The following is a 16518-nucleotide window of genomic DNA, read 5'->3' on the forward strand; positions in this document are numbered from 1 at the left end:
ATTTCTGAAATAAATCCAGGTTTGAGGCATCCTATTGGTCGACAGCCTCCTCAATGCCCACCCCATTCATTCCTTGATTATGCTTCAATGCCCAAAGTGGCTATGGATGGAATGCAATAAAACGCATCATTACTCACCCGACAGGTTTCCTGGCTTTCCAGTTCAGCTGCTCCAGTTCTCCCCACTGCAGTTTATTGACATGGTTGTAGCAATGGCATACCAGTGTGGTGGCTGCTAAGGCAAGTGATTGGATTCAACGATCAAGGCAATATACAGGCATGCCATCGGTGCAACAATGTTCAACAAACGGCAGCGGGGAGGACCAGAGCAACTACGCTGAAACGCCAGGGAATATGTTGGGTGAGCAAATCTAGTGGTTTTTTTTGTTTTTTAATAAATTCTTGGAAACACATTTTCTGTTACTACTTCCTGGTTTATTTGGTACATGTATGTCATGCCCTTATTTATGCATCTTTTTGCATTCATAGTTTTTGCTACTTTAAAATTAAACAGTAATTTGAGTTTTGGAACTTTAGCTGGTGAAGTAGTTTAACATTAAGAAAACTCGTGCAAAACGCATATTTTTAGAAAGGGAACTTTTCACCTATTGAACTCTACCCACCCCTCACTGGTTGCTGTCAAAAGTTCATTGATATCCCCCCTCCTAAAAACCTCCTCCGACTATAGATGGTCTGCAAACATTTTGTGCCGTTTATGGTAATCCGGTGACCCTTTGTGCGCACACCAGAAGAAATCTATGCACAAGCTTGGGATTCCATGGCTGCTGGGGGATATGTGAGGAGCCTTCAATCAAAAGTAAGGAGGTGGGGCCAACGCTGAAAGGCTTGAGGAATGAAGATTTGACTCTTCTCCATTAGCATATAGCGGAGGAACACAAAAAAAAACAAACCAAAATACTAAAGGTACAGAGTTGACTTAGAAGATAAATATAGGTTACATAGAAATGATTTTTCACCCACTTCCACCAGGTATTGCTGGTTTAACAGGTGAAATGCTGGTGACAGGTTCCCTTTAACTTTCTTTTCTGTGCCGTCATGCCATTCTTGTCTTAACCTTTTTTTTTTTTTTCCAGCGGGGATCTGACGACCTTTTCTCTTGTGTTACTAACGGACCTTTTATCATGAGCAGCTCTGCTTCTGCAGGTAAAGTTTCCTTCTTTTTTTTTTTTTTTTTTTTTCCTAGTTTAATGAAGCTAAATTTTTGCAATGACCTTTTAATAGGTCAAATTACTAGAAGTTATTGTATATGCCATTATCCTAGCCATTGTGCTCAAACAGGGTGGTATCTTGGCATGTTATAGGTAAAATTGTGTAAATTAAATAAAGTGCTCATTCAGCTGACTTAAGGGCCAGTTCGCACTGAGTTTTTTGACACGGGAACATTGTTGGAAAACGCACCAAAAGCAGGCAAAATTACCTCCCATTGATTTCAATGGGAGGCGGAAGAGTTTGTTTTTCCTTGCAAGCGGCATAAGTCTTGTGGGAAAAAAGCGGCATGCCTTGTCTTCGGGTGTTTACGTCTCGGACCTCCTGTTGACATCAATGGGAGGCAGAGAAAGCGTTTTACGCAGTGCTCAATGGCCGCAGGCAAAAACAGTGGCAAACTGCGTGCAGGCAGATAAATCTGCCTCAAAATTCCAGACTGAATCTTAAGGTAGAATTTTCTGCCTGCAAAAAAACCATGTGAACATTGCCAAAATAAAAAAAACAAAGGTTTAGGCTTAAACTTTGCAGACAGTGTATAAATTAATCAAATAAGGGCCTGTTCACATTTGCACTGGAGGCTCTGGTAGGGGCCTCTGTCTCAGACCTGGCTGAAAATACCAGAAACAATAGCACAACATGCTGTGCTACTTCTGATAAAATCAGGGACAACCCGACAACCAATTATTCAATGGGCTACTTCAGCTATCGCTGGTGTGCAGTGGAACCAGCGCTTCTGGCTATTCACTTCTGCTCCTGTGACGGAGCAGTACAGAATGGCATGCACGCAGATGTGAACAGGCACTTGGATAGTGCCAGACAAAATTAAATACACCAAATTAATCTTTATTTCATCCATAGCATAAAACAATTAAGTAGTGAGTGAACAGAATAGAAGCGTGGCCAAATATGTTAGACAAGATGTGGTCCCCCTTATGGCTTGATAAAAGGAATAAACATCAGTCCTGTCAAGTAAGAATACTCCAGTAAGTATCACATAGACCATAGTCACCTTGCAATGGGTTTAACATATATAGCCAATCTTTACAAAAGTATGGAGTAGTATAGGCAGTGTGATTGAAGAGTGACAAATATTCACCGATTACGGAACATGTTGGCGAGACGTGTGGTGGGTGAACATTAATCATTCTTTGACACCACTATTACGAATGTTTTCTATAGCTTGAAACTGGAAATAAAAGCCGGTACAGCAGTGTATAGGGTGCACACCACTGAACCTTGGCAAAGAGTCAAAATCGATAAGGAAGGAAAAAGCAGCAGTCCAAGTTTATGCAAGATAGTGACTTACTTAGTCACCCATAATTTGATTCAGCTCGCTCAATGGCGCCTTTCTCCAGATTTTGTATAGATTTGGCTCTATTTGTTGGACAATCTTCCCACTGCAATGTGTTTTGTGATGCTACTTTGTGGCTAGGTATATTATATCTGCCTCTGTCTTTTAGTGATTGTCAGTGCCTGATACTTATACTATATTTGTCTGGTTGAACAAGCACTTGCATGAATGCTCAGTCCTGAGCGCTTCCATGTTTAGGCCTCATGGGCACAGCCGGCTGCCAACACCCACGGGCTGCGTTTTCATTCCATGCTCCCATACAAAGTATGGGAGCACGGCCTGTAAAATCAGAAGTAGGCCATGCTCCATATTTCCCAGCACTGTTCTACAGCACTGACACCCATCCATAGTGCTACAGAAATGTGTCCGTGGCCTATAGAACCGGGTGGGTCCATAATTGCAAGCCGTATTGCCATCCGCAATTAGTTTTAGTCGTGTGCATGGGGCCTTACATAGGGCAACGATCAGCTGGCAAATGCTGATTTGTCAGCTGATCGTATCGTTAATGCGGCCCTAAAACTGATCACTTGTCAGTAGCACATCTCCCTGTGTAAACGGGATGTGCTTTAGACTAGATACAAAATCGTATTACAGCTGTTCATCCCAATGGGCATAAAATCTGCATGTGTAAAACCATCCCACGGTTTACCATGCAAATCCCGTGGTCAAATTTTAATAACTGAATGGACTTTGAGATTGAATAAGCATTCATCACACAGCTTTTCAAGGTTTGAAAGTGATCGAAGGATAAACATGAGTAACCGGGGTGAGCCTTTTCACAGCAGTAAAAAGCATAGGCTCATAGCAATGTAGTGCTAACCAATTTCAGCTCCAGGACCACAATACAATTTACAATGGCATAATCACAAATGTTAAAACAAGTGCACTATCAAGAGCAACCGTATACACAACTTCACTTCATATAAGCACAATCCTGTAAAGCCTGGATATCAAAGTGAACAATAAAACATTACCAATTACAGTGTATTCTAACAAAAATTAAATTTTTCCTGGTATGTTTGGTGTTCTTGATATACATATTGATGTCTGCACATATTCTAATGGGTATTATGTTTATGCATTCATATGAAGAGTTGTTGGTTTTCAGCCTAGATTGGTATAGGTATTATGATTAATTATATCAGGCTACTGGTTAACACCCTTGATGCAGTAGGACATGCCGTTATGTCAGACTTGGAGCCTCCTGAATGCAGTAGAACGTAATTGTCCAGTAGATGGCACTAGAGATGTGCCCACATAATCAGACTTCATATTACAGCTGAAAAACTTTCTCCCCTGCAATGACAGGGATTGACAATAACTTAGATGTAGGTATTTTTTTTACTGACAGGTGATAATGGTCTTACAGTGTAAATGGAAATCAAGATACAATGGTAGAATTGCTGTTTTTTTTTTTTGTTTTTTTTTTCATTCCCCCCAAGAAAGTTAATCAATAAGTATATGTACCCCAAAATGGTGCAAGTTAAAAGTACTATGTGATTTGCCACTAACAAGGCTTCATACCCATATGTAGATGAAAAAATAGTTAAGGATCTGAGTGCATCAACACAAACATCCCAGCGTTCTTAAAGGAGTTATCCAGGATTTTTTTTAAACTAGGCAGGGTATAATATAAAATAACCAGGTATGCGCAACCCACCACGCTCCTGCATGTGGCTACGTACCACTGCAGTCAATTGCTGGCCTTATCGGCTGTGTGTCCTACATGGCACCATCACTGCTGAGGCAAGCAGTCAACTACTGAACCAGATATCCCCCCCCCCCCCCCAGTACTTCGCCTTAGGCGGGATTCACACGACCGGGTCGTTCCCGAGCCCGAGTGTCGGCTGGTAAAATCAGCCATTTTTTTGCATTAAGTTTTGCATCCGGGCCGGGCAGATCCGGACAGTGACATCAGCGGCAACTCCTGAAGGGGAATCCCCATGTGTTCGGGGATTCCGCTTCAGGAGTTTCCCCTGATGTCACTGCCCAGATATGGACCGAAACATCAAGCGCTCTGTCCAGGAGCGGAATCCCCGAAAACACGGGGATTCCGCTCCTTCAAGGAGCTAAAGTGCGGCTAGCACATAGAGCGGGGAGATACCTCCCTGCTCTGCTATAGTGGCGTCGCTGCAGCAGCTGCTAGCGGCGCCATCGAAGGTGTCGCCGGGCCAGGGTGCTTTTAAAACAAGCAGGGGAAGGGAGCCAGCGCAGCGCTCCCTTCCACCTGCTGTACACCCCGGCCCTGCCACACAGTGTACAGCGATACCATTCGTCAGAATGGCATCAACTCCTCCTCCTCACATGCACACTGCGCTGTGAGGAGGAGGAGATAGAGCGCAAGCGCCGGGAAACCCGGCCATCACTCGGGACACATCCCGGTGATGGCCGTGTATTACCCGGCCCCATAGACTTCTATGGGGGCCGGGTACCCGGGCGAAGATAGAGCATGTCCTATTTTTTGACAGCCGGTTTTCCCGGCCGTCAAAAAATCGGTCGTGTGAATAGCCCCATTAGGGGTCTATTATTCCTAATGCTGCCGGGTGCCGGCCGATTTATGAACGGCCGGCACCCGGCCGGGAAACCCTGCCGTGTGGATGAGGCCTTATGCAGGCTGGCTGACAGTGTCTGGGTATTGTAAGAAGGCAGGAGGATATCAGGTTACATGGAGAGATTCTGCTGCAGCTAACCTGTTCTCACTCCTCACTGTCCTTTTTAATGTAGATTTTTATATCTTCAGTTTTCTGGCCTAGAAAAGTTGCTTTGCAGGGAAATTTTAAGTTTTGGCCATTTTACACCGATTTTGGAAACTAGGATGTGTGGCTTAACCCCTTAATGCTCAGTGACGTACTATTCCGTCATGCTGACCGACCTGTTCGCCCACAGTGATGGAATAGTGCGTGGCGGGAGTAACGGCCATTTCGGCCGTCTTCCTGACACATACAGGAGCTGTGACAGCTGCTGTCTCGTACAGCAGTTGCCGTAGCTCTTATAGCGGGGACCGATCGCTGTGTCCCTGCTGATTAACCCCTTAAAAGCCGAGTTCAATAGCGATCACAGCTTTTTAGGGGTTAAGCTACCATCGCCGGCCTGCTACCTGATGGCAGACAGCGATGGTGTCTATGGCAACCGGACACCTAACAATGGAGTCTGGCTATGCCATCGACGGAAGCCTATTGGGTCCTGACCAAGTCAGGACCCACTATGCTTGCTGTCAGTGAGTAGCTGACAGCTCTAATACAATACACTGCACTATGCATGTAATGCAGTGTATTAGAATTGCGATCCGGGCCTCCTGCCCTAGAGTACCCTAGTGGGACAAAGTAATAAAGTAAAAAAAGATGTGTGAAAATGAGTTGCTTCTGGGGCTTGTTTTAGTCCACGAGCGCACTAGATCCACATGTGGGACATTTCTAAAAACGGCAGAATCTGGACAATACATATTTAGTAGTGTTTCTCTGGTAAAACCTGTTACAGAAAAAAATTGAATACAATTGAAATTCAGCAAGAAAAATTAAATTTGCAAATTTCACCTCTACGTTTAATTCCTGTGAAATGCCTAAAGGGTTAAATAAACTTTCTAAATGCGGTTTTGAATACTTTGAGGGGTCTAGTTTTTAAAATGGGGTGTTTTATGGGTGGTTTCTAATAAATAGGCCCCTCAAAGCCACTTCAGAACTAACAGGTACCTTAAAAGGCTTTTGAAGTTTTCTTAAAAATATGAGAAATTGCTGTTTATGTTCTAAGCCTTGTAATGTCCAAGAAAAATAAAATGTTCAAAAAACGATGCCAATCTAAAGTAGACATATGGGAAATGTGAGCTAGTGACTATTTTGGGTGGTATAACCAGGTGTTTTACAAGCAGATGCATTTAAATTCTGAAATGCTATTTTTCTATAAACTTTAATTTTTTTTTCACCAATAAACTGAATATATCGTCTAAATTTTACCAATGTCACGAGAACCATCTCAATCGCTTGGATAGGTTTAAGCATTCGGACGTTACCACATAAGGCTCAGAGCCCATTTTTCAAATCTGACATATTTCACTTTAAGGCCCAAACTAGGCTGCATCCCTAAGGGGTTAAAGAGGCTCTGTCACCAGATTATAAGTGCCCTATCTCCTACGTAATCTGATCGTCGCTGTAATGTAAATAACGGCAGTGTTTTTTATTTTGAAACTCCTTTGACTAAGTTATGAGCAATTTTAGATTTATGCTAATTCGTTCCTTAAAGAGGCTCTGTCACCATTATAAGTGGCCTATATTGTACATGATGTGATCGGCGCTGTAATGTAGATCACAGCAGTATTTTTTTTATTTAGAAAAACGATCATTTTTGACGAGTGACCTATATTGGGTTTATGCTAATGAGTTTCTCAATGGACAACTGGGTGTGTTTTACTATATGGACAAGTGGGTGTTGTACAGAGGAGTGTATGACGCTGACCAATCAGCGTCATACACTTCTCCCCATTCATGTACACAGCACATAGCGATATAGCTATATCGCTATGTGCAGCCACATACACACACTAACATTACTGCAGTGTCCTGATATTGAATATACATCGCTACCAGCCTGGACGTGATGTGTAGTCAGAATCCTGTCCACTTCCGTAGCGTCTGATTTACAGCATGGCAGTCGTAGTCTCGTGAGATTACGCTGTAAACTGTCATTCACAGCGAGATCTTTCTGTGCCGTGCTGTAAAGCAGAGACTACAGAAGTGTCAGGATTCTGACTACACATCACGTCCTGGCTGGAGGTAATGCATATTTGTCAGGACACTGCAGTAATATTAGTGTTTGTGTATGAGGCTGCACATAACGATATAACTATCACTATCTGCAGAGTAAATGAATGGAGAGAAGTGTATGACGTTGATTGGTCAGCGTCATACACTCCTCTGTACAACGCCCACTTGGTCAAAAAGTCTTGTAAAAATAGTTGCGATATTTGAAGCGGTTGCAAGGCTATTTAAAGTGTATATCAATAATGGCATATTTGACCTGGACACAGGCATCAATGACCCTTGGTCGTGAAAGGGTTAGTCATTGTACAATGTTTCTAAACCCATCAATCATTTGATTATGTTCATATATACTGTATGGCAACAGTCAGATATAAGCTAAAGTCAGTTAACTCCCAATATCCGTCAATATATGTTCAGTGACCAAGGGCACCCCTGAGCACAGCACTTCAGGTAGCACTCTGCCTGGAAGGTTCAGGTGACTTATCCCACTATATACCGAAGTTTCAGCTTTTCCTCCGAAGTATGTCTGTAGTCCACCTGATTCCTAATGGAAGACTGTGATGTGAACAGGGTTTGATGGGGAAATTCAACTAAGCATATTTAGGGACAGGAACACTTGAGTTATTACAAACTCTGTAGAGTATGTTGGCACTATATATGCAACAGAAAATAAATATATTTGCTTCATGGCACAAAGATTAAATGGCTTGCATTTTGCTCTGTTCATATTGCTGGAATACACTGTAGTATAGCATAACTTTCAATTGTGACCTGTAAGTAATGTTTTTTAAAAAAAAAATTTTTCTTGCAGCAAATGGAAATGACAGCAAGAAATTTAAGGGTGAAAACAGATCTGTAGGAATTGGTTCTAAAGTGATTCATGTCAGAAAGCTACCAGGGGATGTTACAGAGGCTGAAGTTATAGCTCTTGGCCTTCCGTTTGGAAAAGTGACTAACCTCTTGATGTTAAAAGGAAAAAACCAGGTAAAACTGCTTTTGAAAACTATTGTAGGAGGAAAAACCCCTAGTCCTAGTATGTTATAGCCACCAACAGTTACACATGAAGTAAAAGATGGCCAAAAGCTCCGGCCAACACCTTTTTTGCCTTGAAATGAACATGTGCTTCTCCAATGGAGAGGGGAATAAGCCAAACCACTCTGGCAGCAGCTTATCTCCTACAGAACTGCGTATTGGGCACGTCAAAATAAAACATGCTCAATCCTATCGTCGTCCTGTGCCCCCTTCGCCTGAGGTGTGTAATGAGGCCGCTAGATTCTGACGAGCGCTCATATCTGGATTTGGCCAGCTTCTTGTATGTAGGCGGGTTAAATAAACGTTTTCTTTGCACATTATACACAAAGTGGTTCCAGTCAAAGTGAGTTTGTTTTTTTTTTCTCCTTTTAGGCATTTATAGAGATGAGTACTGAAGAAGCTGCGAATACAATGGTAAATTACTTTGCCACAGTCACACCAGTGCTCAGGAGCCAACCCATCTACATTCAGTTCTCAAACCACAAAGAGCTGAAGACTGATAACTCTCCTAACCAAGCGGTAAGCACTGTATGGTCATCTGCACGTAATGGCTCAATTTTGTCCCTTTTATATATTGGATTACATGGCAGATTTTTGGAATCCACATGTATGCCATCTATTTTCCTGTGCCCTTTATGAATAGGCTCTTCAACATAGGCTTTTCAAATTTAACAGCACATACAGGGGCAATATTTTATATTGAACACCTAATGTAAGAAGTGGAAGGTGTAAAAATAACACTGGCAGTTAATGAATACTTGTTTTTTCGTTCACCTTACTGATGTGGGGTTCTCTTTCTTCCATGGCATGTTTAAAACTGCTGTCCCATAAATGATATACCTCATTAGGGATATAAGTTTTTAAAACTAATTTATTTGTGAGTGAATGGTTACTTCTCTGCAGATGTTAATCGTAAACCGTATGTCGTGTTACTGTCCCTGTGCAGTAGGAATTTGGCAGTGAAAGGTCTGGTTTTAAGACCAAGTAGATGTAGTGTGTTAAGTGTGAGACTTGAGTATGTTGACAGCTGCAGTAAAGCGATTGTAGCAAAGATATGGGGAGGATCTTATTTTGGCATACTATTCTTTCACAGAGGGCACAAGCAGCACTCCTGGCTGTGAATTCTGTTCAGCCAACTGGTATTGCATTGTCGAGTACACCTACCACAGTAGATGCTGGCATGGCTATATCAGGGCAGAGTCCTGTTCTCCGGATAATTGTGGAAAATCTCTTCTATCCAGTCACTCTTGATGTCTTGCATCAGGTAAGTGTCAGTCTCCCATTGTAAACTGGGAATACGTCTTGTATACAGTGCCACTTTGATACTGAGTACTAAGACCCCCACCAATCGCTAGAACGAAACTGTCGTGTGAGCGCTCAGCCGCTTCGTGTCCGTTTGTTTCCGGAAACCAATGTCCGTGTACAGACTTAATATAAGGTCTATGAGCCTATACACAGATACATTGGCTTTCCAGAATAAGCTTGAGTACGTGCTCAGACTTTCTATTGTGTCCGTACACTGATGCATTTATTTCCGGAAAAAGCCGAACAGACACGAAGCGGCTGAGCACTCACAGGAGTGCTTCAGTTGCTTCGTTCTAGCGATTGGTGGGGGTCTCAGTGCTCGGACCCCCACCAATCCAAACTTCTGACATGTCAGAAGTTTGTAAAACGTTTAGCTACGCTTTAACTTTTTAAGGCTGCCCAACAAGCTCTGCACTTGCAGTAACTTATTTTATTTATTTTTTTCAGTTTTAAAAACTGATCAAACATTCTAGTGAATCACCCAGTTCCTAGTATTCTAAAATGGCTGCAATTCTAAAGTAAACTTCTTTTCTCTTCCAGATATTTTCAAAGTTTGGAACAGTTCTTAAGATAATAACCTTCACAAAGAACAATCAGTTTCAGGCACTTTTGCAGTATTCTGACCCTGTGAGCGCACAGCATGCCAAACTGGTAAACTGCATTTTTATTTTAATCAAATTATCTAAGCAAATTTTACCACAATATAATTGTTACATAGGTCTCGCCTTGTTTAAATTAAAGTGAATTTTTTTTTTTTTTCTCCTCTAGTCTCTTGATGGCCAGAACATTTATAATGCTTGCTGTACACTTAGAATTGACTTCTCAAAACTCACCAGCCTTAACGTGAAATACAACAATGATAAAAGCAGAGACTACACACGCCCTGACTTGCCATCTGGTGATGGACAGCCTTCATTGGATCAAACCATTGCTGCCTTCGGTGAGATTGAATGTGATACATGACTAATGTGCTGGACTTACAGCCAGGAACAAAGATCGCACTGCTCCTCGCCGTTTAACCCCTTAGATACTGCAGTCCGTAGCGACTGCAGTATCTAAGCAATTAGAACTGGGCCCCTGTGATGCAATCGCAGGGTGCAAATGCTTGTCATGGCAGCCTAGAGGCCTAATGAAGGCCCACAGGTCTGCCTTCTCTCTCTGCTAAAGTTATGCTTGATGGAAGCCTGTAAAAATAACAATATACTGTAGTACATTAGTATTGCAGTGTATGGTACCAACAATCACTGGTTCAAGTCCCCTAGGGGACTGACCGTGTAAAGTTTTCAGTAGTCTAATAATAAACTAAGTTAAAAAAATATCCAAGTAATGTAAAAAAAATAAACCTAATTGGGCCTATGTCCAGAAAAGTCTGAGCTGTTTTAATACCAAATTATTTAACTCGCACAGTGAATGCCATAAAAAAAATAAACTATCTTTTTTGGTAACCTTGGCTTTCAAAACAAATAAAAAATGTAATTAAAATGGTTTACAAATAAAGCACTCACACCGCTCAATCGACGAGAAAATAAGTTATGGCTCAGACTATTGTGAAACAAAACAATTTTTTTGACATTCTTTTTCTTTGTAAAAGTAGAATTATAAACTTGCTATCACTGTAATTGTACTCAGCCGCAGAATAAAGTGAAGTTGTTGTTTTCACCACACCGTGAAAGCATAAAACAAAACAATGGAGGATTTTTTTTCTTCCCAATTCCACCCCCACAGAATTTTTTTTGTTTTCCATTACATTAGATAGTACTCTTAATAGTGCTGATAAAAACCACTCGTGCCCCTTCATTGACAGCAAAATAAACATGGCTTTTGAAAGGCAGGGAGTAAAAAATTAAGGCAAAAGGCTTCATCCTGAAAGGGTTAAGGTCTCATGCACGACCGTGATTTTCAGGTCGGCCGGCTGCGGAGTCACCCGCGAGCCGCCCGTGAATCGCGGCATCTGCACATGGCCGTGTCTATTTTCTATGAGCCTGGACTGCAGAATACGGCCCTAATAAGACATGTCTGTTCTTTCTGCGGTCCGGGCTCCTGGGCCATTTGACCATGGAAACCACGGTCGTGTACATGGGCCCATAGACATGAATGGGGCTGCAATTATCCCGTGCATTTTCGGGGGAATTTCGGCCGCCAAAGCACATTTGTATGCATGGGGCCTAAGGGAGCCTGTTAATAGAATTTTACAGCAAAGTTTGCATAAGTCACTAGTACAAGCAAATAAACAAACTAATCAACTAATCTGAGAATTTACTTCCTCCACTTCTCCCTCTGCCCTCTGCACTGATAATTTACTCAATTGACAAATATCAGCTCACTGATCAGGTTACATGCTTCGCATAGGAGGAGGGAGCAGAGGCAATCTTCTGCAGAATCTTATAGTACAGTGTATCTCACGCCAGTGCTTGATTCACAGCTACATTGCTCATTACCTCTAATCTCCTTTGTTCAGCCATTCCTGAGGGTGTGCTACAAATATTGTGGAGCAGGATGTTCATCTCTGCTATTATGTCATCCATACACATCAGACTCCACCCACTAGCTCAGGGATAACTGACTATTGGAGAGCCTGCAGAAGGGAAAACTGCTTAGAGGCGGTCACCACATTATAAGTGCTCTATCTCCTACATAATGGGATCGGCGCTGTAATGTAGAGAACAGCAGTGGTTTTTATTTTGAAAAACTATCATTTTTGTGCAAGTTATGAGCAATTTTAGATTTATGCTAATTAATTACTTAGTGACCGCCTGTACATGTTTTTACTCTTACCAACTGGGCGTTGTACAGAAGTGTATGACGCTGACCAATCGGCATCATACACTTCTCATTGTTCCAGCCCATTGTTACAGCGTGATTGTGCAGTGAAAGACTGGGCTGGAACAATGAGAAGTGCATGACTTTGATTGGTCAGCGTCATACACTCCTCTGTACAACGCCCACTTGGTAAAGTAAAAGCCTGCCCAGTTGATCATTAAGAAACTAATTAGCATAAATCAAACTGCTCATAACTTGCGCAAATCATTTTTCAAAATAAAAACCACTCATCACATAATGTAGCAGATGGGGCACTTATAATATGGTGACAGCTGCTTTACATAAAAAAAATATGCCGGGTATAATGGGCAGAAACTGTTCCTCGTTACTCACGATGGCTTATTCAGAAGTCTCCTTTAAATGTTAATGAAAACCTTTCTGATGACCCATTGTTTATATGGCCCCTTATTGTTTTAACTTAAATGTGACCCACTTTTCCCAAAAATACTAACAAACTTTTCCAACTCAGGAGCCCCTGGACTGATATCTGCCAACCCATATGCTAGTGCAGGATTTCCACCAGCCTTTGCTATTCCACAAGGTAAGTTTGTGTTTTTCCTTAAATGTAACGATTTGATTTAGTTGTGTACATGTAATAAGAAAACATGACCGTTGTAAAGGATGCTTGGGCTGGAGCTGCAGAGGTTTGTGTGACTGCTTCCATTTAGAGGGGTTCTGCTTTTTATTTACATTTATAGAATAGATGTTAGTTTTCTAATATAAATGTATTAGGCTCTGTTCACATCTGCGTTGGTGTCCCGTTCTGACTTTCCGTCTGAGCTTTCTGTCAGAACCGGACCCTGAGCAGACACAAACTGACACCGTTTCCATCACCATTGATTTCAATGGTGACAGAGCTGGTGCCCGTGGTTTCCGTTTGTCTCTTTTGTGCTCTGGACCCATTTTGCTAGAAGCAATAGCGTAGTCTACTACGCTATTGCTTCCGGCAAAACGACTGGTCCGGTGCACAAAAGACACCGATACTATGGGCACAAACTGTCACCATTGAAATCAATGGTGATGGAAACTGTCAGTTTGTGTCTGCTCGGGGTCCGAACGGGACCCCAACGCAGATGCGAACAGAGCCTTAGAAATTCTGCTCACACAATGATCTTAGAACAGTGAGGCCCATGTCTGCTCACAGTAAAATAGTATAGCCCACAGATTAGTCCTATTGGGCAACATGGAGGATACGCTATGGACTAAGTGAATAGGACTAATGGGGGAGTAGTGATAAACAAAATCACTGTATATTAACTTTATTAAACTCAAGATTACCTAGAGATAGGCAGCCATTTTATACAAGTAGACTATTAAAAAAAAAAAAAAAAAGCACAAGAGGCAGTGTGTTGGAGCAGCTCTGACAGTCATAATAGAGATGCTACATCCGAATTTCTAATTCATGTGGGAAAACTAATTTCCTATCCTATAAATAAAACTGGACAACCATTTTAACTTTCTGGGACTTTGGTGCAACTTCTTGACAGATAAACATGTTTCTATGGACTGTCAATTGACTGTAGTGCAACAGTAAAGCAGCTAAGCCATGTCTACTGTTTACTTTGCACTAGAACAAAGGTGGAATTACTCCGGATTAGGCTGGGGCTACACAGGCCCTCAAATGAGATTTGGAATCTAGTTTTGTTTACCTCTTCAAATGACATAAAGGGAATGTGTCGCTAGAATTTTTTTTTTAGTTAAATAATTATTATTTGAGTGATTACACATTGTGTTAATTTTTTCACAAGTCAGGAAATATTATAAATTAGATTCTAATTTATAACATTTCCATGTGCTGGCCACTAGAGGGAGCAGTTCCCAAAATTGCAGCATGGTCAATGTGGTAAAGCAACCTCATTGCTATATGCTGCAAATTTGGGGTAGACACTCTCTCTAGTGTCCTCACACAATCCCCCCTCCCTTATTCTGGCTAGTGCCAGGAGGAGGGGGTTGAATCTTCAAACCTCCTACACTGTGTGCCGCCATTTTCTGAGACTGCACAGTGTAGGATGATTAGATACAGTGCTCAGCAGACAGTATGACACGAACATAATGCCCACATCACATATACGAGCATAAATTACCTTCTGCCGCCACCTCCGCTCCTATTCCTTGCATCTTAGCTTCCTTGAACATCTGGCCGGAAGCCGCGGCCAGAAGTCATCTGACTGTCCGGCAACGGCTTCCGGTCCAAATGAAAATGGCGCAGTATTTTGCTTGGCTAACTAGCTTCGTTTTGGTCTGTGTGGGAGCGGCGCATGAACGGCATATGCTGCAGTGAATGGAATGGCTCCCGTTTGCATTCTCTATGGGGATGTATGTGCTGTAGCACACAGAGATGAAAAAAAAAATGACAGCCCCCATAGAGAAGGAAGTAGAACACAAGAACACATAAATAAAATTTATGTTCATATCATACTAATAGCAATATGATAAAAAAAAAAATCATGACACCTTCCCTTTAACAAAAATAGTGCAATAGATGGTTGGCAAAGGGGAAATGCACTTCTAATCAGTGGGAAAGTATAGAATCCTTTTTGTAACCTTAGTACTTGCCATCAATATGGGAAGTGAGGAACGCCCACTGATAAGTTTGGTTTTGCAGCTTTGTTCTTGTGAACAGCATACCAGTGTTTAGTAAAATGGTGACTCGATTACCATATTGATTACTGTTGATATGATCAATCTTAAAGTTTGGAATCCCTTTTAATACCTGCAATATATTGAAATTGTATATTTGTGTGAGTAGCTTCATTTCATCAAATAATTGGTGTAGTGGCACAGACTTTTTTTTTTCTCAATCAGGCGTCCATGGAGCACTTGCACCCCTTTCACTACCATCAGCAGCTGCAGCGGCTGCTGCTAGCAGACTTGGCATACCTGGTCTAGGGATTCCTGGAAACTCTGTTTTGCTTGTCAGCAACCTTAGCCCAGAGGTTAGTTACATTCTGTGTTTTAGAACTTTACATATGTGTAGTTTGCTACAGTAGTCAATTTAGTGTTTTTTTTTTTTTTTTTTTTTTTTTTCAATCTGCGTTTATGAAATAGCGGTCTATTGAACAGACGTGATAAAAAAAATATATATTTTAGTGCACGTTTCAAAGCTTGTCTGTATAGCCTCTTCTAAGGGTTATTCCCAGCTTAAATACTTGACCGCCACCAGATATGCCATAAGTGTCTAGATACTGGCTCCAGCACATGCACGGCCACCACTCCATTTTCCTACTGGATCTGGCCTTATGGGTCTCTGTTCTTGGGATAGGTGCAGTAGAGGCCATTAATGTTTAAAGGCATGGTGTTGCCCGAAAAACATGTTTTTTTTTTTTTTAATTAAACATTTAGTGTGTGGGTGATTAAACATTGTTCAAATTTTTTTTATTTTTTTCACGAGTCAGGAAATATTATAAATTATTTATAATTTATAATACTACCCATTTTTGGTCACTAGATGGAGCTATTTCCCAAAATTGCAGCATTGCAACATTGGGTTAAAAGCTCTCGCTCTAGTGAGCTCTCAGCATCCCCCCCTCCTTTATCCTGGCTAGTGCCGGGATAAACGAGGGGTTTGAACGGTGTAACCTCCTACACTGTGTGTCGCCATTTTTTGAGCTAACACACAGCGTAGTAGGTTTACATACAGTAGTAAACACACACAAACACGAACATACATTGAAATCTCTTACCTGCTCCTGCCGCCGCGGCTCCCTCCGGCCCGTCCGCTCCGTTTGCTGCCGCTGTTCCATGTGCACAAGTCCGGAAGCCGCGACCGGAAGTAGTAATATTACTGTCCGGCCGCGACTTCCGGTCCACAGGAAAATGGCGCCGGACGGCGCCAATTTCGAATAGGACTGTGTGGGAGCGGCGCATGCGCAGTTCCCACACAGACGCCGTACCCGGCAGTCAATGGGACGGGAGCCGTTCGCAGTCCCTATGGGACTGTGGCTGCCGTATTCCATGTCTGTGTGTGTCGTTAATCGACACACACAGAAATGGAACAAAAAATGGCAGCCCCCATAGGGAAGAAAAAGTG

At 42.1% G+C, this 16518-nt stretch overlaps 1 protein-coding gene across 2 annotated transcripts in view; it reads left to right on the plus strand.

Annotated features, from left to right (window-relative positions):
- PTBP1 (polypyrimidine tract binding protein 1) overlaps positions 1-16518 on the plus strand; it is a 31538-nt gene that overhangs the window by 10251 nt on the left and 4769 nt on the right. Inside the window, exons 3-10 of one of the 2 annotated variants that reach the window (XM_075825354.1) lie at positions 1094-1163; positions 8143-8315; positions 8736-8882; positions 9457-9627; positions 10209-10319; positions 10437-10608; positions 12958-13029; positions 15273-15424. In XM_075825354.1, the coding sequence (XP_075681469.1) occupies positions 1094-1163; positions 8143-8315; positions 8736-8882; positions 9457-9627; positions 10209-10319; positions 10437-10608; positions 12958-13029; positions 15273-15424 (1068 nt within the window). The remainder of the gene's footprint in view (positions 1-1093; positions 1164-8142; positions 8316-8735; positions 8883-9456; positions 9628-10208; positions 10320-10436; positions 10609-12957; positions 13030-15272; positions 15425-16518) is intronic. The other variant, XM_075825355.1, reaches the window with a different exon arrangement.

Source organism: Rhinoderma darwinii, chromosome 1 (assembly GCF_050947455.1).
Source record: "Rhinoderma darwinii isolate aRhiDar2 chromosome 1, aRhiDar2.hap1, whole genome shotgun sequence".
NCBI lineage: Eukaryota > Metazoa > Chordata > Amphibia > Anura > Rhinodermatidae > Rhinoderma > Rhinoderma darwinii.